The 22078-nt window shown below is 40.0% G+C and overlaps 2 protein-coding genes across 8 annotated transcripts in view; one reads left to right on the top strand and one right to left on the bottom strand.

The window, feature by feature from the left end:
* Positions 1-22078, bottom strand: part of LOC146516248 (perforin-1-like) — a 579062-nt gene that overhangs the window by 105760 nt on the left and 451224 nt on the right. The gene's annotated exons all lie outside the window — the stretch shown is intronic.
* The window catches only part of ctnnd1 (catenin (cadherin-associated protein), delta 1), a 35420-nt gene continuing 18370 nt past the window's right edge, over positions 5029-22078 (top strand). For 2 of the 7 annotated variants that reach the window (XM_085163399.1, XM_085163398.1), the window contains exons 1-9: positions 5030-5156; positions 14133-14280; positions 18097-18171; positions 18263-18388; positions 18579-18865; positions 18978-19068; positions 19350-19540; positions 19618-19870; positions 20582-20653. In XM_085163399.1, the coding sequence (XP_085019525.1) occupies positions 14140-14280; positions 18097-18171; positions 18263-18388; positions 18579-18865; positions 18978-19068; positions 19350-19540; positions 19618-19870; positions 20582-20653 (1236 nt within the window). In that variant the 5' untranslated portion in view covers positions 5030-5156; positions 14133-14139. The other 5 variants (XM_085163395.1, XM_085163397.1, XM_085163401.1 and 2 more) reach the window with 5 other exon arrangements.

Genomic DNA, 22078 nt, shown 5'->3' on the forward strand with positions numbered 1-22078 from the left:
GTTGGGCCACGAAGTCTACACCGCCACGTCCTTAAAATTCAGGGAAATGAAGGACGCATTTGAGGGACGCATTTCGAGCAGCCTTCGAATTGGGACAGCCTTCGTCGCGTCGCGGTGACGTAATCAGCCTTAAAATGCGGCCTTTAAGGCTGCAGACCCTGAATTGGGATACAGCCAATGTTGTTTGTCGGGACAGCGCACGCCGGGCACTATTACAGGTGTTTTGTTTGTTTGTTTGTTTTTAAATTAAGCACAGCTGCAAAGCATCATGTGATTGGTTTAGCTTGTCACAAACAGCCTGTTCCTTTAATTTTTTGAGCAGTATTACCTGTGTTAGCAGTAAATCTAAACAATATCAAAAGACATGACGTGTAGAGGAAGTGAAGAAAAATCACAACAGGATGTGGATCTTCAGAGAATATAAGCGCAAAATAAATCCTCCTGCAATCCTCCTTCGAAAAAAGGAAGGAAAAACACAACAAGAAACTTGTCAACTTTTGCACAGTAACACGTTTCTGTGGAGCAGATGTAAAGAAGTCTTATTCCTTGTATCCGTCCCTAAAGCCCCTCACTGACGCCACACTGTTTGTCACAGAAACTCTCAGAAATTTTCATCCAGATTGGTCCACTTGTCTAAGAGGAGGGGAACATATAAACATGTATAGACGCACTAGAATCATTATAGTAGGATTATTGTTATTATTAGTGAGCAGTGTATTTAAATGTTCATTGGTCACATTCATTAATCAACTGAAAGCTTTTTCAAGCAGAGACACACAGCATTTATAGAATGTGAGAATTTGGTGTCTGCCTATAAACTTGTATTATTTATTGATCTAATGGAAACATGGACAACAAACCAGATGTTAATCCAACAAGTTTATTATCATGGAAATTTAGGAAATTCATTTAGGAAATGAAATTTAGAAAAATACGTGTGAACTATGCTTTGTTTGCCGTCGTTTTCTTTAACCCGTTCTTTTAAAGACTAAGCTTTGGGATGTGAGGAGAACATATGCTCCAGATTCCAGATGTTTCATCACGTTTTTGGAACGTAATTCTGAAAAAGTTTTCCACGGGTGACACTGCTTTGACGCAGTCATATGCCAGTCCAGCACAGGAGCAGCACAGACACACAACCTCTTATTCCACTCTCACATTCACACCGCGGGTGAAGAATCGCCGATGAACCCTGAAGGATGACGCTGGACTGTGGGAGGAAACCGGAACAGGGCAGGTGGAGCTCCAGGGATTTATTTTTGAGTTATTTTGATGTGGTACTGCCACCTAGTGGACGAAAGGAAGAAATGAAAGAACAAATATAGAAATGATTAACCGAATTATTGTATAAAGTTGAAAAATTAAACGAAAATTCTGCTACTAAAGTTTCATAAGATCATATTTATAATGATCTATTTTATATGCCGACCTTAGAGGACGTAGACAGTCATAGTTTTCAGACGAACAGACTCATCTATTCTCTACAACCTTAATCAAGCCCACTGTTTTCAGTTGTGATGAGGCTTGCTGTTTATGCTTCAGTGCAGACAGTCAGCAGTAAGGTGACCCTTTAATAAAAGTATTCAAGATCATCATGTGGAGGTGGGGTTGGTCTCACGGAGGTGCAGACAGTGTGAGAAGAACTGCAAAAGAAAAGGAAAAAGGATGGAGGCTTTGGAGAAACAGCTATCTGACAAACCCAAGGAACTAAAAGACACTCCCAGGCCTGTTTGGCCTTACTGTGTATTAGTTTGCTGAGTTTGGTGCAGCTTTCTTGTTTGGTGGGGGGTGGGGGGTCAACAGGATATAAATACCTGTAAAAAGTTGATTGGTTCACATTTGCACATCTTAATTTTTAAGTGACATTTGCGTTTTAAGTTTATACACTGATTACATGCATATAATGCAACGTTTTCCTGTTGCAGTATTTTGTATGGTGTGTTTTTCTATGTTTTTAACAAAAGGGGGGAAAGAGACATTTAATTCAACCTAAGATGATTTGTTTTAATTTGCACATGGTCTTACTGAGGTGATCTAAAGTGAAATATGCATTTTTCTTTTCTTTTTCTTTTTTTTGTAATGTACTGGAAAAGCTTGAAAATGGACATTGAGTGCTTAAAAGTGCTTGAATTTGACCCTGGAAAATAAACTCTGTGTCCAGTAATGTTTTCTGTGGCTGTTTTTCTTTTTAAGTGTCTTTTAGGTGAAAGACGTCAAAGAGGACGTTGCTTCATAATATTCCTGCAGTGTTCAATTATATTTTTCCTACAAATTGCTTATTACAGCTGGGCTACTTAAGGCTAGCGCTTGGCCAGAGGTCATGCCAGATTGTTGCACTACTTGTGCTACCCAAGCTGATAAACTTGTTTTTGCTAAACTTACCTTTGTTTCCTCTGTTTAGATGCTTTCTGCGTTGAGGAGAAATGTCAAGACAGAGCAAGAGAGTCTGAAAAGACAGATGCTTGCCTGTCCCCCTGCTTTAGCCAAGCAGTGAAGCCCAGTCTGGAAATGACTGTTTTCACTGCTCTGCTTGCAAACAACTCAGTCTAACTTTTACTCCTGTATTCCTGTTTTTGCCCAGGTTTTTATTGTGCATGACAGGTTGTGTGATTGCAGATTAAATTTAAATTCCAACACGATATCTGACACAAAGGAACACCGAACCCTGTAGAAAAAGAAAGTCAAACTCATTTTATATCAAGGGACTCATGGAGCCCACTTTGATCCTGAGTGGGCCGGACCAGCACAACTCTGCTTTCTCAACTACGCATTTAATTCCTGAGATATCTAAATATAAGTAACAGAAGAGCAGCAGACTTTCTACAGAATAAGAAATTTGTCACCGTGACTGTTTGGGCTTAAACTGTAAGAAATAAATGTGTAAAATTACAGTAAATATTCAGTAAATATTCAATAGACTGTCCTGTAATTATAAAACTGAACTCACAGAAAAAGTCCTTTTTTGTAGACAATATATAAAAAACAAATAAACAAATTTCTATAATCAATAGTGAAAAATCAGGAACTTTTCAGTTATTTAGTTATGGTAGTGTAGTGTGAATGCCCCTGTAGGGAGGTCTTCATTCGCTCAAATAACTGGAAAACTTATTAAAAAAGATTTAAAGTCTCTTTACATTTTCTAAAGCCATCTACGGCAAGTAGAAAATGCAAGTCCAGAGTCTTTGCCAGGCCTGTTGCAGACCCCGGGCCTTATGTTTGACATCTCTGCTATAGAGGGAGACGTTTTGACAGTCATGCAGTAAATTTGTTCATTTTTTAGCCAGATTACTGAAGATTTATAAAATAAATAATGCAAATTTATCCTAAAAATGTTTTCATGGATTGCAGCTGGCTCAAAATCACCAAAACATATTTCACGGAAGCTCACTTTCACTTTGTTTTTAAAAAAAACAAAGTGAAAGTGAGGAGCAGTTTGATGTTATCAGTGTCCTACAATGCTGCCGTAGAACAAAATAACATTTCAGATATCTGTTCCATATGGCCACTTTCACTGTTTCACTATATTTTCAGTACTGATAAAGGGATGATAGGATGCTGCAAAGGAAAAAACACAAGTATTAAACAAAAAGTATTAAACTTTTCCACTGTGTAAATCTGAAAACGGTCTTACAGCTGCCCTGTGTGGGCAGAAGAACACAGAATATCATATAGATCCCGAATAATCAGCAGATCGAATTTACTTACTGTCACTAACTCTGGACATTTTTGAATGTTTGCCATTTATGCTTAATATTTATCAAAATCAGTATTACATACTGTAAGATTCAAACATTAAGACAGATTTAATCTTTCGTTGCATTAATTGTTGCATTTAGGACATTTCAATATTGTACATTACAGATCTGAGAGAAGGAAAAAAAACAAGCTGAAAATTATTTGAGGTGTTTCTGAAATGTATGACTGCACATGTTTTCATTATGAACCAATATCTATCATTTGACTAAAATCTTAAACGCTGTAAATGAATTGGCTCACTTTAAAAAAAAAAAAGGAGCTTGATTGCCGGCATGTGTTTTGCACTGTGGGTCCCCTGTGGTGCTCTGAAACAGAAAGACCCACAAATACTTATGTAATGAGGTCAAATGCAAACATAACTTAGAAATAAATAAATAAATTTAGTGAATTTAAAATACCTACGTCCTTTTCCCCCCATCACTTTACAGGCACTGTTTTCTTGCAAAGTAGGATGAGTATGATGATGTAGCAGCTTTACCTTTCCTAAAGGTTTATTTTGTTTTTTTCAGGCCTGAAAAGTTGATGGGATACTGCCATCACCCTGCCAGCCACATGGGTACCGTGGTCACCCAGCTTTGGTTTTATGTTGATACCAGAGGTGCGTCAACTAAAAATCTCAGATGATGTTGAATCTGTCAAGTTCAGAGGTAAAGCTTTCTGAATATTTTGTGAGCACAACAACTTAAGAAAGATCGGATCTAGGATTTCCAAATTAACACCATAAGTATTTCTAATAAAAGTCTCATAAAAGTGGAAACTTCAAGGCTGGAGGTTTCTGAAAATCTTGTGAATGCGTAAAAAATTCCTAATTCCTAAGAAGTTAACGCAATCGTTTTGTTAAACCCCTTCAAGTATAAGTAAAATGTAATTAAAGGGGAAAATTACAAAAATCTTCCCAATATTTAGGGACCTAACAGTAAATAAAGTTCAGCACTATAACATTATGACCACATGAGGGCAACAGGAGATCTCCAAAAATGTCACCTGCAGTTTTAGAGGATAAAATATGGTAGAATTTTATCCTCCAAAAATTTCCACTGATTGAAAGTTGACAGATTGATTGAAAGTTCACCTGCTGGAGCGAGTTCCCATAGAAATTCATTTTTTGTTCCTTTATAATGGAAGAGAGAAAATTAAATGGAGACAAACAGAAGCTTTTTTTATATTATTACATGAATAAAATAAATCATTAGCATTGATTTGGAGTCAGACATACTGTCAACAAATATTATTACACTATTTTTGTGTCCATTACATGAAGCTATCCTGCTGTTGTCTGTTCTCCTCGATGCTGCTCTCTTTTTCTCGGGAGCTCGCCCCCACCTCTCCCCCCAGCAGAGGAGGAAGAGCTGAGACAAGTGAACAACAAGCCAAAGCCAGGCAGACAGGAGACTGTATAGGTGGGTGTTTTCCCCGTCTTCATGTTGAGTGCTCTCGCTCCGCGGCGCTCAGTTCGTGTGCTCTCTTTTAGGGCGTACCTTCGACAACGTAGAGGTGTTTTTTGTTGTTTCATCCCAACTCTTTCTGATATTTGGATCGTGTCAGCGCAGCAGCGGCGACAGCGGCAGAGGCTAAGCTAAGCTAGGCTAGGCCTGAATCTCCCATCTCAAATACTTATGGACTTTGCAAAACAAACCTAACACTCTCCAGGATCGGTAATGGTTTGCCTTATGGTGTTTATTTTATTTTATTTTGTTTTACCTTTTGCTCGATGCAAGTGTTTAGGATTTGTTGAAGGCAAATTTTGTTTTTCTTAGTGAACTTGATTGTTGTAGACACCGCGCTAGCAGGCTGGTGAGGCGCAGAAGAAGCTAATTACGTTAGCACTGGCTTGATGAATAACTCTTGTAGAGTGAGGCTCGGGGAAAGTTTAAGAAAACTCATAACATGAAGGTTTGAACTGGAGAGGCAAGGGTATAAACGTACTATGCACTCCGTAAACACGGGACTTTGTGGTTTGAATGGTCTGTGGTTTTGGTGAGCTGGAAGGTGTGCAGTGCTATTACATTACACGTCGAATCTTCTGTTTACGAAAACGGCGAGGTTTTAATGAACAGCTTCGTATTGCCGTTTTCCCCCGAGCTAGCTAGGGGGCTATCCAGGGCAGGTGAGAGAGAACAAGGAAGTGACCAGGCACCTGGCTGACCGCATTGTAGCTTTTAGTGGAGTCAAAGTCCAATCTCGGCTTATCAATTTCCTATTATGTTACGCCTGAAACGCCCATTCTCGGTGGACTCTTGGCGCTTCCAGGTGTTCCAGCGCCTACGGTGTGTGCTTGTGCTTTTAATTCTGTTCATTTTAGTCACTGTTTATTGTTTCTGCAGCTGTCTTTTGATGTGGTTTGCCAGGTAGAGGAGGAGAGAGACGGGATTTGTGGTGTTGGTTGTTGTGGTGGCGGATCAACGGCAGCCAAGGACAAAAGCAAGAACCTGTTGTGTAGGTCTGGACGGGGTGTGGTAAGGTGGCTGGCTGGCAGGCGGGAAGGTGTGCTGGTTCCTTCATTATTCTGCCCCTTGTGTAGAGCTTACAACATAGACGTCTTCTCAATTTACTGTTTTACAACTTATTTACAGAGGTAAAACAGCAAATCGCCAGAGGGAGCAGGTGTGTGTGTCCCTGTTTAGAGTGAGCTTTCAGTTTTGATTCATGTGGCTTCGTTGTGATGTTAAGAAAAGCATTAATATCACACAGACCAGCATAAGTTAGTGTTTTCAGAGTTGATCTAAAGTAACTGGATTGTTGATTTAGTTTGATACAGTCAGCTGATTGGACATGTCTGACATATTCCCGTTCATACCCTGCGGGCATATCTGTTTGAGTTTGTTGGGGCAGAGATGGAGGAGATTGTGGACAAGTTTGAACAAGTTGTTTGCTGTGATTTGCTTTCTCCAAAAGATTTAGAAATGAGGGACAGGAAAAAAGAAAAATCTGAAGTTGGGCACTTCTCTTGCTCCTAACCATGTTGTCTGTGGAGGCTGAAGTCTTGCTGCTCAGCCAGTTGTTTTAGCCAGGGCTATCATTTGTGAGTCTCTGTAATGACGGGCTTTCAGAGAAATACCATGGGTGTGTCCCTTTGACTGACACACACACACAAGCTGGGGTTTTCTTATATTTGCTCCTCCTCCATGTCTCCCCACTTATCTCTCTCTTCCTCAGTCTATTTCCAGCGGTCACACCTGCAGTCTGTTTTTATTTAAACCGAGCTCTTCAGCTGGGCGTGCATGGGAGATGTGTGATAATGGGTGAAATCAGAGTGTACAGGGTATGAAGCTGTGAAGCAAAACAGCCGTACAGCACCCTCCCTCTGTGCTGGTGGTTATTTTCTTGGAAAGGTTGAGTTTGGTTTGCACGTTTCCGAACCTCATCACAGCAATTTAGAAGTGACTGCACGCTTGTTTGCGGTTCACTTGTGGCAAATCTTTACTTTGGATTTTAGTTTGTGTGACCATTTTTTTAGTGAAGCAGTTAAGAGGGAATGTTTCGCTGCATGCATGATTTCTGTGTTTTCTGGTAGTGATATTGATTAAAGCTAAAATATGAGTTTGAAGCTTGAGCAACCTTTACAGGTAGGTTCAGGGATGCACTGATTGGAAAATTGTGGTCCTAACGGTACAACTCTTCAACAGCATTTAGCTGACAGTTTTGTATCTTTGTAATCTTTCCCATCCCTGTTTGTGTGAGAGAAACAAAAATTCTCAATTGTTAACATTTGAACATTTAGCCAATGTGAAGTGATGTGACACAACAGATAAATATCGGCCGCTTGAGATGGGCAAATGTCATCTTTTCTGGATTCAAAAATCTCGATATGTCGGGGATTCCAGAGGCTTAATTAAATCTAGCACTATCACAGAGAACACGGCAGAATATGATTATTTGATTACATTTAGTTGACTCGCGATAAAATCTAATTTAATTTAAAAATGTTTGTTGTTAAATTTAATGACTTCATAGCAGCCAGTTGTCTAAGCTTTGATGACTTAGTGCCAGTTTAGGGAGCAAGTGTTTGAGTATTTAGATACTGTTTCTGAACGGTCAGTGGTAGTGCTGGGAAACTAATTCATTTTTAATTTCCATCCCATTTTGGATTCCACGGATTAATTAAACAAGACAAAATAAGTTCTGTTTTGCCCTACAGCACATCTCTCTCTCTCCCTCCTGTACTTTTGCCACTCCTCTGTGGCAGGTTTATTTCAGTTCACAGTTATTTATTTATGTAGTTTTTTCATTCCAGTTCTAATTAAAGTTCAGGGATAGTCACTTAAATAAAAAAGGAAAGTGCGTTCTTTTTTTAAGTTTAATAAATCGCTCTAATGTCTCTGAGTAATTGTGTTAAATGCCAGTATCAATGAAAATTGCTGTACTTAGGCTGCTCGATTATGGCAAAAATCCTCAGTTTGTTGGCCTTTTGATTGATTGATTTGTTTTCTTTTCTAGTTACCAGCTCTATTTATTAATTTCAGGAAGGTCTAGTCAGCTTTGGTGAGACGAAAAGACGAGCTAACGCAGATGGAAATGATTCTGTTCTGTGACATAAACTACAGCTAAAAGAAGTTTAAAGTATTTTTTTTTCCATGGGTTTCTTGTCTTTTCTGGAATTAGCATGCAGGCTGCACTAGTTGTAGAGTATGTTGTTGTTCAGTTAATTACTAATTAATTAACTGACCTCTACTGGCTTTGTATAGACTTTGTCTTTGGTAGAGGTCACTCCTCCATCTGTTTTAAATGATATAAAGTTAATGTGTTGGACTCAGAGTGCGTTCTTGGAATTGTTAGAAATTTTCTTAACTTTGACTTAATAAACAACAAATATGACAAAAATAAATATTGTATTTGTTGATACCACCTTATATTATAAGTAGAGGTAAGTGATATGTAGTTATTAAAGTAATGCTGCTTTTGAGACTAAGCAGTACAACACAAATGTATTACAGTGACTAATGGCATCCTATCAGTATCAGGGTTTTTCCTGGTTCAAAATGAGTCTTTGAAGGGCAGCTACACATGCAACCGCAGTTGGTCTGCATGTAGTTAACACAAAGAGTCTGTTACCCGATTTAACAGACGTCTGTGCTTTTTCCTGTCATTTTTAGCCATTTGGTAAACAAAATATTATTTTACGCGTGATTAAATGAAACCCCACCTGCCAAAAAATTCAGTACTGGGTTTTTGTTTTTTTCCTTTGGGGCAAGGCCAATAACTCCCAAAAACTGGTGGTATCATATCTGTAGTCCTAGCTCCAGCTTGACGTCCACATATTTGAACTTATTTGCTCAATTTTAGGCTCGAGCTGCAGTTAAATGGCCCTCCGCTCAAATGGGGCTGCGCGTTTCCTTCTCACCAAGAATAGTACACTGGTGTTGTGCAGATTGGGCAGCTGGCCTTGTGGTGGTCCCTGCAAAGTGTGTGTGAATGTGTGCTCTCCACAGCGTGCCCACGCTGTACACCACATGGTGGGCTGTGTATACGCGTGTGTGTGTGGAGAGGGGGTGGTACGTGGTTTTACTTTGATGGGAAAGGTGGTAGTAGTTGGATGTTAGCCAAGGCTACACAAAAAAAAGGAAAAACTAAACTAACACACACGGGCCAAATCTCTGAGTGACCATTCAAATGAGGCTGAGTCAGCAGAGCATTTGGCCAAGCCACAACAGCATTTTACCAAAGCTTCACCTCAGCTGTGTGTGCGCGCATAGACAGGAACAGGGTGTATTTCAGCCTGCCACAACCACCAGTGACTAACTCCCTCAAATAGCTGTGATAGCATATGATAATAAGGCAATTCTCCAGACTAACAAACTGTTAGCAAGTTTTCAGTGAGTAGTGGACACAAACTGTGTGTGCGCGCATGTGTGAGTGTTGTGTGGTAGCTCTGGCTGAGTAGTAAGTGGTTTAGCAGTGTAATTCCAAGTCTATCCCATTAGCAGATACAATTTAGCGTCGCTGCTAATGGCCTTACAGTAGATTACAAAAGCATAATGGCCAGACTTTAAGTGGCAAAAGCCATTAAACTTTAAGAAGGAACTACTTCCTGCCACAAGAATGTTAGTGGTGTGGCTCTCGTGGCTGTAGAGGCCGTGTGCATCTGAAAGTCCATTACACTGAGGCGCAATCTTCATCAGTGCTAACAAAAAGTGTTGATGTTTTTGACAAAGCCTCAAAGAACATATCCTAAACCATGGCGTTATCTGGTTTGTGTGATGTGAGTTGATTTCCATTTTCTGTAATGCCGGGTTCAGATAATTGTCAGAGTTTAGGCAAGTACATAGTAATAATATGACGCTTTTTTGTGTCTGTAAGACATGACAGACTGCTCCCTGAAAATAAACATCAGGGAGGAGGATGTAGCAACCACAGTGGTGTGTTGTACCATTTTTACAGTCCCACCGAGGCACAACAGCAACTTTCCGTTGGTTATGGTTCAGATCAAATTATGATCACATGATGAGGCCTTTAACCATCCATTCATTTATCCATTTTCTTTCGCTTTCCTGGTTCAGGAGTGCTGGAGCCTATTGCCGCTGTCATAGGGTGAACAGCAGGACACACCCTGGACAGGTCACCAGGCTGTCACAGGGCTAACACAGCTCTTGTTATTATTGCCTCTAGGGAAAAGTAAGATATGAGGCAAATTTATATTCTAAAAGCTGATGTATGAGGTGAACCACAGTTCATCTATAAAGTTCAGCGGAGTAGTGCAAAAAGATCCCTACACTAAAACCGTTGAGGCTTAGAGAAACAGAAATGGCTTTCTGACAAGGATGCTGTTACCCTCGAGACCATACAGCATTACCATCAGTATTTTCCATGCCCGTTGGCTCGCCTAGTCTCCTGTTACCATTAGTTGTTGAATGTTGCTGCTTGGTTAGCACTAGAAATACCAGTTTGTTAAATTAATTATTTGCTTATTTTATCAATGTGCAAAGTTCTAAGACGTTGCACAGCTACTTGTGGGAACACCTGTCTCTCTGTGATGCAAAGTTGTAAAGAAGCAGGGTGGAAAGTAGAACTGAGGACAGAAGCTTGGTTGTGGGTTTCTAGAAATTTAGAAAATGGACACTTGTATTTGGGCTGAATCAGAGTAGACTGAGAAGAAAACAACTCGACTGGAGCATCGTTGATGCACGTTATGTTAACCTGCAAGGAAGGGTTCTGGTGCTAGCACTGTGTCACACACTGCACACACAATTTCACATTAGTTTACAGTCTTACGCACAGCTTAAAGTATGATAATCTGAATGTTTGGAATGGGTCTTGACTATATGTACAATGCATGTATGGCAGATGTTTAATGTCACTTAGTGTTCACTGTTACTTTCAAACAAGTCGACTTGATTTCCTTTGTATTTCTAAGGTTTAAACATCTAAATTTATTTTGAGGAACATTGAACAGTTGGGATAAAAAACTGTGAAGTAAACTAATGTACCAGGTACCTCTGGCAGAAACTCTGTGACACTAAAACAGTGGTTCTTAACCTGGGTTCGATCGAACCCTAGGGGTTCGGTGAGTCGGTCTCAGGGGTTTGGGCAGAGCCTCCGCCGTGACATGCACGGCTCTTTTTGTGCACCAGTAAAAAACATATCTACGTCTTGAATTTGAAAAAAATCATATTTTATTTTTCACTAAAGAGGGGTTCAATGAATTTGCATATGAAACCGGTGGGGTTCGGTACCTCCAACAAGGTTAAGAACCACTGCACTAAAACATCTGTTAGTTTGTTAGCCCCGGACAGTGCCTATGCTCCGTTTCCAAGATTTAAATGTTTGTCTGGGGGGAAACATTGTTTTCGAAGACAGATGAGAGCGCACAAAAGAAAGAATGAAGGGCTCCCTTTTTAGGACAGCTTCCAACAGCTGAGACAGGATATGACACGCTGAATCTTACTGTGGAATGTATGACAATGGCAGGACGTGTGTGTGTGTGTTTTTTGTGCGGCTCATATGCGTTTCTTCAGAAATGTGTCTATTTACTTTTCCAGGGAACAAAATTAAACAGCATTAAATTTGCCTAAAGCAGCTGCGTATCTGTTTGAGTGTTCAAGGATAAAAGCGGTGTCAGCCGGACTCACTTGCCACCTTTATTTAGTCTCTGACCCACATACACTCACACACTCGCCCTCACACAGATGTGAACACACACTTGTGCTGGTGTAAGTGTGCGCTCGGGCTTTTGACTGGAGTCTTTGTTTGCTCCAAGCCTCTTGTATGTTTGGATGGAGAGCAGATTTGATCTACATGACTCAGTGAAGTTTGAGGTACAAAACAGTTTTTGCTCTGGTTTGGAGAAGAGCCACACTCCTGTCATCTCGTTATTAGACAGACACTGCTGAAGCAATCATCTCCTAAATTCCTCATTCCTTCCTCACCAGTGTCCCTGCTGAGGGTCAGCGTCTCAGAAAAAGGACTTTGTCATTGTCTTAATTTGGGCTAGAAGGACTTTTCCTTTTTATCTTGCCTCTGTAATTTAGGCTGAGGTCATCTGTGGTTTTTCATGATGCATTTCCTTCATAAAGTCCAAGTTTATGTTTAAACCCCCCCAACAAGTTTTGTACTTACTTTCCTTTGCAGCTACAGCTTTTTTCTTTGCTAGCACTTTTCTCTGTTGCTCAGGATTTATTGCTTACATAAGTAAAAGTTTTATATAAATCTGTTGGTTATTTTGAATTGTATGAGCATGTTGCAGGTTTCATCTGTACTTTGTCAGACAATATTATTTATATTCAAGTAACTGGTAAACCCACCATGGTTGCAAAGTTAAAAGCACAGTAGGAGGAGTTGGGAAGTTCTAGTTAAAAAAAATTATTTACATTTAAAGTCTGAAAGCCATTCAAGCTTATGTTTCTCTGAGATTCTTATAGTGTGACTATTAATCAGATTGTGGCAGAAATAGACTTTAACATTGGAACTTTTTTTTTTTAATGAAGCAGGATAGTGAATCAATAGCACTAAAGAAGCAAACATCTTAAACTGAGCTAGAGACTCGAGCAAGAACTAAAGGCAGTTTTTTATTAGGTAATTTGTGTATGGGAAGCATCCCTTTAGGACTTCCTTCAGGATCTCTTTGGTAAGAGTAGCAAATACCTGCGTTGGAGTGGTTACTTCTGAGTGAGGGTTTTTATGCCTTTCCACTGTAAATGCACATGTAAGGAGAGCAGATGCAATGAATGTGGAAAAAATTAGATAAATTTAAAATCACTCTTACTGTTGTAATCTAAAGTGTTTTTCATGTCTCAATATATTGTCATGTCATCTCTTTCTTTCTTTTTTCCGACTCACACTTTAAATGAGACGTATTTTAGCAAAGATAAGGCTTTATTTTAGTTACAAGTGAGTGGACAGACGGGTGTGTTACAGTTTCAGCTTTTTAAATAACCTTTTAGAGTATACATGCACTTTGAGGGTTGCTATTTTAAATTGTTTGTTATGAAATCATTGTTTTACTGGTAAAGCTGCATGTGGGGCATTAACTAAAACGATTTGGAGCCCCCCTTGTTTAACACATCAGCAAACTGTGGCAAAGCATAGTGGTAGGGTCTTGTCCCACAATCCATACAATAATTTAACAGGTAAATTAATGAGGTTAAATACAGAAATACAGAGGAATTGTCTAAGTAATTTGCATGTATTCATCATTGTCATGGCAGTATTGAACAGTGCTTTCACACATGTTGAATTTTTCCCTCGTCAGGGATGCAGGCCTTTCTGTCATCTCCTTGCTGTGGAGGTCACACCCTGAGAGTTTTAAACACCTCAGGCTTTTTAGTTTAACTTGCTGGCGTGACTCTTGTCTCGTGATATCTCCTCTCTCTGCTCTCGCACTCATCTCCCTCTACCTTTCTCACTTCATCTGCCTTTTTGGGGTGAGGAAGTGCTAACAAGCTCCACACGCTGCAGCTGAAAACGCGCTGTTATTCTCTCTCTCATCATGCATCGCACTTATTATATTTAACCCAGCACAGGAGTAGGTGGAGGGGAAAAGGGAAAAAAAAGGTGATGGGAGCTTTCATCCATTTGCTGGTTTCACCTTGAGTTTGAATTGAATGATCTTTTTTTAATGAAATAAATATGCTTTCTTTTTACTGCTCACCCTTGCAGCATTTCTCACACATGCTCGAACTTAAATCACGTTTTCTCGCTCCCGTTCCCTCGTTGATCTCGCCTCGCTTTGCCTCCCCGCGTCAGCTCCAGCTGCTTTTTAGCCTCTAAATATCAACTTCATTAGCACTTCCCAGATACACTGTGCCAGCTCTTCTTTTTATATGTTTTGTACTTGGGTGATTCTGTCTGTTCTTTGTTAAATCCTGGTGTTGGTTGAATCTCATCTTGCTCTCTGGTGTTGACTCTGTCCTATCCTTTCCTGTCCTGTGCTCTGCTCTCAGCGTGTGAATGGAGCAGTGTGCGAGTACGGCCTCCCTGCTGGCCTCGGTGCGGGAGCAGGAGAGGCAGTTTGAGATGCTGAGCCGAGCTCTGGAGGAGGAGCGGAGGTCGTGTGCTGGCACCTTGCCCCGCCCCCTCCCCAACATGCAGGTAACACCAAACAAACCCCGCCCTACCACCACCATCCCTCACGCATTGTTTTCCATCGAAACACCTCTTGGATTCATCTGTAATCCGAGCGAGTTTCATCCTCACGGTCACCCCCATCCTCTCTGTGTGGACTGGGGTTAAACATACCTCCTCTCTGGGTTTAATCTAACTGGACTCTTGATAACTGCTTGAATTCTGCTTGAGTTTTCGAACTTAAGTTAAGTCAAGCGAAGACACCTTTCAGTAAAGCCTTCCGAGGAGGTATTTTACACCTGCTGTTTCTCCTCGCAGTTTTTACTCACACTTTTCCTCCTATCATCCATCTGTCCTGTTCTCCATTTCCTCAGTAAACCACCCATTCCTCATTCAGCATAAGTCTAATCATCCTCCTCATCATATCCTTCCGTCAACCTTACAAACCCAATGTGTTTGCATGCAGAACAGTCTTATTTGATATTTTGTCTTTGTTTTTTTTCTTGATTTATTTTGGGTTGAATTACAATTAAAGTCTGAGAAGACAAACAAACAAAAACATTTTTATAAATCCACTATTTTTAACCACTTAAGTAATCATTTTAAATATTGTTCATCCCAGTATTGGTCAAAGTAACTATGCCAGTGAGACTAATGCATTATTACATTTATCAGACATCTCAGGGGGAAAAAAAAAATACAAATTATAAGTTGTTACAATGTTTTACAAAATAACTGCAACTTGTTTCCAGAGTTGCCAGAGGCTTCTCCCTGTTAAAAGGGAGTTTTTCCTTCAAACTGTCGCCAAAGCATTTGCTCATAGGGGGCCAAGTGATTGTAGGGGTTTTCTCTGTATTACTCTAGGGCATAGGTGTCAAACTCTGGCCCGCAGCCTAATTACATTTGGCCAGCGAAGCCATACAAAATTACTATTAGAGCTGGCCTGCCAGTATTATACAGTGCATGTACTGCTAATACTAAAATTCCCAGAATGCTCTGTTGGTGTTTTGGCGCGTCATTCATGACAGGACCCATTAGCACCCTTTCCTCTGTTGACCATAGTCAACATGCTACCTATCCCAAAATGGAAAAAAGAAAGGCAGAAAACAGGAGCTTTCTGGACAGGTGGGAGAATATGATGACAATTTGATAAATGATAAAATGATAAAATTTAATTCAGAAGGCTGCAAATACATTTTTTTATTTAAGAAATGAATTCCACTGATGTGTTATTTAATTGGAATTTCGATTTTGCATGTGTGCAATATTAAGTTATATATATATGTTTATATAAGTTATATTTAATCGTTTAGTATTAAGCTTGTTCCATACTTAGTTTTTCAGCAAAACTTGTTTGAGTCCATAAGAAAAGATTCCTTGTTATATTTGGAGGAAGATTTTTTTCCAATGAATATTAATGTTAGCCCGCGACTTTGATCCAGTTTTGAATTTTGGCCCACTGTGTATTTGAGTTTGACACCCCTGCTCTAGGGCCTTTCCCTTACAATATAAAGGCATCTCTCTGTTGTTCTGATTTATATAAAAAAACAAAACAAAAAACAAATAGAAAAACATCCATCCATCCATCTTCTGCTTATCCGGGGGCAGGTCATGGGGGCAGCAGCCTAAGCAGCAAAGCCCAGACCAGATTTTTCTATTAGAAGCCCATTCTGAGCCCATTCCGGGCTTCTAATAGAAAGACATATAAATATAAAAATTGGATAATGCGCTTATTTAGCCTTTAGAGAGCAGTGGAAATTTGTAAGAGAGGGAATTTCCAGAGTAGCCTGTGGATATCAGTTATCAGTTAATGTTTGCAAATGCAAGCTAAGCTGACAACAGCCTTTGCTTTCAAGATTGTGTTTTAGCTAGTCCATTAAATCCATATTTTAGCCTTTACGTGTCCAACTCCAGGCCTGAAGGGCCGGTGTCCTGCAGGTTTTAGAGGTGTCCTTGATCCAACACAGCTGATTTAAATGGCAAAATGACCTCAACATGTCTTGAAGTTATCTAGAGGAATGTTAATGAACTAGTCATTTGATTCAGGGTGATATCTAAAACCTGCAGTTTAGAGCATTTTTTCTGAATATTAAAATACTCTGCTGTCCCTCCAAAGACATTTTGGGTTCCACCAAAGGAAAATTACCAGGATGAGATTTTTCTTTAAACTATCTGAGGTCTACTTTACTCAAACTAAAAATAAATTATTTATTTTCTCACTTCAGGTAACTTTGACCTTTTTCCTTAAAGGTAGACGGGCTAATCATGCTTATACAGAAGCTTATTGTGATCCAGGAAAACCCCTGTTTACCTGCATACAGCCAGACTCTGCTTAAAAATAAAGAGAGCAGAACGCTTCCTGTACCAAAACATATGTCTTACTTACTTAGTATGCAGATGTTTTTTCTGTTTAAATTAATATTTCATTTTGTTATGCCAGAAACAAGACTTCACTTTTGCAGTAACAACCAGCAGATTGCATATGAGACCAATGGCCTGTCTGGGCCGCAGTCAGACTTTGAGTCAGAAATTCTCTGTAAAACTGTTGATTTCCGAGAATGATGCACTCACACACCTTTAGAGTCAGTTACCTGTTTCAGAGTGACTTCATACTCTGAGTTTACCTCACAGACGCCTACGCTCACTCATTCTTTCGCTTTCTGATTGTACAGCCATTAGCACGCCTGAAAGAGCAGGTGTGTCCTTGCTCACACTTTTTGGCCCTGAGGAGGCCTTTGCAACATACCAATTAAACTTGGTCTCGTCCTTATTTCCCTTCTGTCTTTTGTCACTGTAGCATGTTGGCATGCCTTCAGTGGGACGCTTCTCAGTCCCAGGCTAATAAAGAGCAGTGTGTGTCACAGTGACAGCAGAAGAGAACTGTAGTCTGTTCTAGTTCTTATCGCTGCTCTGTGTTTCTATAGCCCAGAGGCTTTCGACATGCCTCTGCCACTTTCTCAAGGCAGCGCACTACAACCTCAGTCTTTACTGACAAGTTCCCACACGCTCGCCTCTGCTCGGTACTTTCTGATCTCCTCTCTGCCTGAGCCTTCATCACAAGGCTGTTTTGCTTATCTGCGCGTTGCCCGTAAGAGCTTGGCTGCAGTTTTATTGCACCTCTAACCAGCACATTCTCAGCATGGTGTTCACATCTTTTCTCGTGTAAATTTGAGACGACGGCTTTTCTATCAGTATGACGCATATTTCTAAAGCAGGGTTGAGCAATTACCCTCCTGGTTGTGTCCTTGTAGTGACGATTGACCTGCTGTAGTAACAGAGACAGGGCTCCATCTGTGGCTGGAATGGGAAGTGCACCACACCCATTGCCACTCCTGGACAGGCAATGTGGATGGTGGTGACTTGCACGAGGAAGTCTGATTTCTACAAGTCTAGTTTTCTTCACCTATTCTCTCTACCATCACCTTCATTCATAATATATATATATATATATATATATATATATATATATATATATATATATATATATATATATATATATATATATATATATATATATATATATATTTATTTTACACTTTTTTTTTTAGTGAAAACAGGTATTAGAGTTAAACCTTCTATGACTTTATTTGATCTCGATTGATGGTATAAGTTAAAATGAAAGTTGGCGATGGTTGCGACTCTTTCGCTTTTGTTTTTTGTTTGTTTATTCTTTTTTAAAACTTGGAAGCATGTATATCTATTGCATATTCCTCAATATATGTGGAAAACCTACTCTGTCAGTACTGTTGTCCATGTTTGCTCATGACTACATACACTCTTTCCTTTAGTTTGTGTGTTGGGCCATGTCATGTGTACTTTTTCCTTCTTCCTCTATTTCTACAGAACGGCCGCATTCCTTGTGATGCAGACATAGAAAGGCTGACATTGAACGAGGGTTACATCAACGGGACACATCACGTAAGCACCTTTCAGATAGCGTTGATCCAGGGTTACTGAGTGTGTAACCTACATTTGAATCTTACTCTGAAATGTATCCAAATGTATGCAGTTCAGGATGGAGCCTGGTCAGGTGGTGCAGGAGACGTTCACGGTGGAGGAACAACCCCAGCAGATGCCACCTATTGTGTCTGTGGAGACCAGTGAAGATGGGACAACAAAGCGTACAGAAACCACAGTAAGAGCTAGATGCTAATAGTAGTCACTTGGAGAGTGGCATTCTGGCCAAACTGGTTCATTCTTGTTTTTGTTCTGGTTTATTGCAAGGTTTGCTTTGGATGCTATCTCTGTAAAGCAGAAAAGTTCATACTTGTAATTATTCAGCGTTGATATCTCATCTCTTTACTGTCTTGTCATCCCCTTTTAAGGTAAAGAAAGTAGTAAAGACTACCACCACCCGCACAGTCATCCCTTCTGTGTCAGACACACTGTCAATGGATGGAGGCTCCGTGACAGGTGGATACACTACACCCGCCGACCGACTCTACAGGCAGGGCCCTGGAGTTGCTGTGCCAATGGACTACCCCACTCAAACTGTGCCCCGAAACTACCACTACGGACCTCCAGTGGGACCTTATGACGACTACCGCGTTGGACCTCCATCTGAGGTCTATACAAGCCTCAGCAGGGGAGCTCACATGGATGATCGCTACAGGTAACATGTTCAATGAAATTCCTGTTTATCTAGGCTTCAAGGCATGCAGATTGTTTTTAAACTTTTCCATGATAATGTTTTGTCTCATTGTCAACCTCCTCCTCCTTTCCAGACCGGTTCATCCAGATGGGTATAGGACTCTAGATCCCAACTACAGAGCCCCCAGCAGGAACCAGTTGGACCCCTATGCTGCTCAGCCACAGGTGTGTTAAGCAATCATTGCCCAATTTACTCTGGCACTTGTCTCTTGGCAGAATTTTACTTTGCAGGAATTTTACACATGACACATTTTTCTGGCGAGACAGCGAGAACATAAGAAGGAATTCAAACTGTCTCCAACATTCCCTTCCCACCAATTAATTGTACTGTTATCATAATGTGTATGTCTGAGTTTCCAAGCTCAGACACAAGCCACTGAAAATCTATTTTAGAGTGCAGCCATAGTTTCAGTTGTTTTTGGATCACAGTCTTTGTCTCTGTGTAGGTTGGGCCTATGGGAAGTGGTATGGAGCTTTCCTCCATTCCAAGGTTTGTTCCAGAGCCATACGGTCTGGAAGATGACCAACGCAGCATGGGCTTCGATGAGCCCGACTATGGCATGGCACCTCCAATGCATTACAGCACTGTGCCCCGCAACCCCCATGCTTACCCTCGTGCTCCGCCTCGCAGGACCGGGTAAGTTGTGTGATCTTTGATTTTCCATAATATATTTTAGTGCCAGCCTTTACAGATCTCTTCCTTTTTCCTCTCAGGAGCTATGAGGGCCTCTTGGATGGCGACATTAGCGGTGCAGGAGATTACTACTGGGGTGGCGGCGCGCCACTGGCTCAGGGTGAAAGAGGGAGCATGGCTTCATTGGACAGCACTCTAAGGAAAGGCCCTGGCCCCGGTGGCTGGCGTCAGCCAGAGTTGCCTGAGGTCATCGCCATGCTCAACTACAGGCTGGATCCCGTCAGGAGCAACGCAGCTGCTTATCTGCAGCATCTCACCTTTAAGAATGATAAGGTAAAGGATCCGAAAACAATGCAATCTCATTTTTTTTCACCGTTATAAAGTTTGTAAGGTTTTATATGTTTATATATTATTTTTTTCACTAGATTTAATGTTTCATTTTTCTCATTATTATGTCAGCTGGATTTGTACAGGGCTGATTTTTAAGTAGTGGACTTTAAGTCATGTTGAAAGCACATCTTGTAAGCACATGATATCTTTTCAGTTGGTTTTCATCTTTTATAAAAGTGTCGTTTTCATTTCTATTTCTAACTAAAATGTTTTTTCCCTCACTTAATTTTAATTCGTGGTAGTTTGCACAGTGCAGGAATGATTTAAAACAAATAGAACAGACCAGAGCTAAACTTTGAGCATGTCACTAAGCTTTATAAATATAAGCAACGGCAAAATCAGAGATAATAACTTGTAAAATAGCACGAGCTGACAGAGCCATTTTTGATTCTTCCAAGGGCTTAAGAAGTATTTTGTTTTGTATTTTGTGTGCATGCTTTTTCCCCTCAATGTTGATGGGAAATTCCCTCACAGATTAAAATACTTGAGGTTTTTATTGTCTTTTCAATGATTTCTCTCACTTGTTACTCTGTATCCTTGTTTTGGGCCCTTGCTTGTCTATTCATTCTTGATTTAATAATTGTTTTGCATGGTTTCTATTTAAATAATATAACAAATGCCCATTCACACTGTGTCCCTCCTTTTGATTTGCAGGTGAAGTCCGATGTGCGTCGTATGAAAGGCATTCCAGCACTGGTTTCTATGCTCGACAACCCACACAGAGAGGTCAGTTTGCTGTTTTTCTCCAAGGCTTTCTGTTCGCTCTTTGCTGTTCTGCAAGGTTGTTATGATTGGGCTAAAAGCGAAGCTTAAGGGATGAAGTGTATCTTAAACTGTGAGGACAAGGTGAACTGTAGATTTACCTGTAATACCAAATGAATGTGAGCTATAAACAAGCTGCATGTATTGGACTTCAAATCCTGGAGGGCGACATTTGTTCTAAATCCGGTTTGGGCCGAAACATTCAGTGGTTTTTCTCCAGTTCCCTTTCATTTCGGTCTAGTTGTGGCAAAATTTTGCTGATGTTTGTAAGGGCACTACCAAGGAAACCACATCATGCATTCCAGTCCCGAGGCAAAGAAGCATCTTAATTTCACATTTCATGCTCCGTGGCCAGTGACAGGTTTGAAGTCTGGTGTGTGTGTGCGATAACTTGCTGACTGAGGAAATGGGTCACACTGCAACTGCATCTTCCAAACATTTGAAAGTGGTTTTAAAGAGTCCATCCAATAAGTTTGTGTGTATGGAAAAACGAGTCCACATTAAGTATAATATAATGAAAAAATGGTCCAGGAATGCAGACTATTACAACTTTCAAAGCAACAGCGGAGAAAAAAATTCTATGTTTGTTAACTTAGTGAAAATGAAGTGGAAGTATTGCATTTTTCCTTTTTATTTTTTTCTGTCATACACACCAGAGTTCACCACCATTGATTATAAATGAGATACAAATGTTCTAATGTTGCAAACCATTGTGCAATTCTTCTTTTTCTGTAGGTTTTCACATTATTAGCCATACATTTATTATTATATAATACATACAAGTTTTAATACAGACAAAATGCACAAAACAAAGTAATAGTTGAGGTATAATGGCAGTAATAAATACTATTATTGAAGTATTGTATATTTATGTACCATAATTACCATGTTGTAAATATCTGATATTGTAACCAAATATGTACTGTGATAAAGGTGGATGCTCAAATTAAAGATGCCAAGTTTCAAATTTAGGCCACTTCTCTTGGATAAGTTGAGTAGCTAGCTTGTGGTCATCCCCAATGATGATTCTTCCTTGTTGTCAGAAAGAATTGTAGCCACATTAAAGTGAAATTAAGAGGCTGTTTGCATTTCAACCACAATAGAAACACATTTAGAAATAGAAATATAACGCAGTTACAAATAGTCTTTATGCAGATAAACTGTTAGCTTAGTTTGCTACCATTTATTACTTTAGCAGCTTTAGACATACCTTATATTTTTTACTTAAGGCTAAATACATCGGCCACACCTTCTGTTGTTGTAATACCGGTGTTCTGAGAAACTGTCCTACTTTGGCAAATCGTCCTACCCGTATGATAATGTGACGGTGACTTCTGACTAACCATAACAAATATTCACAATGGCTTTAAAAATGAAGTAAATTTGGGT

Source organism: Neolamprologus multifasciatus, chromosome 6 (genome assembly GCF_963576455.1).
Source record: "Neolamprologus multifasciatus chromosome 6, fNeoMul1.2, whole genome shotgun sequence".
Taxonomy (NCBI): Eukaryota; Metazoa; Chordata; class Actinopteri; order Cichliformes; family Cichlidae; genus Neolamprologus; species Neolamprologus multifasciatus.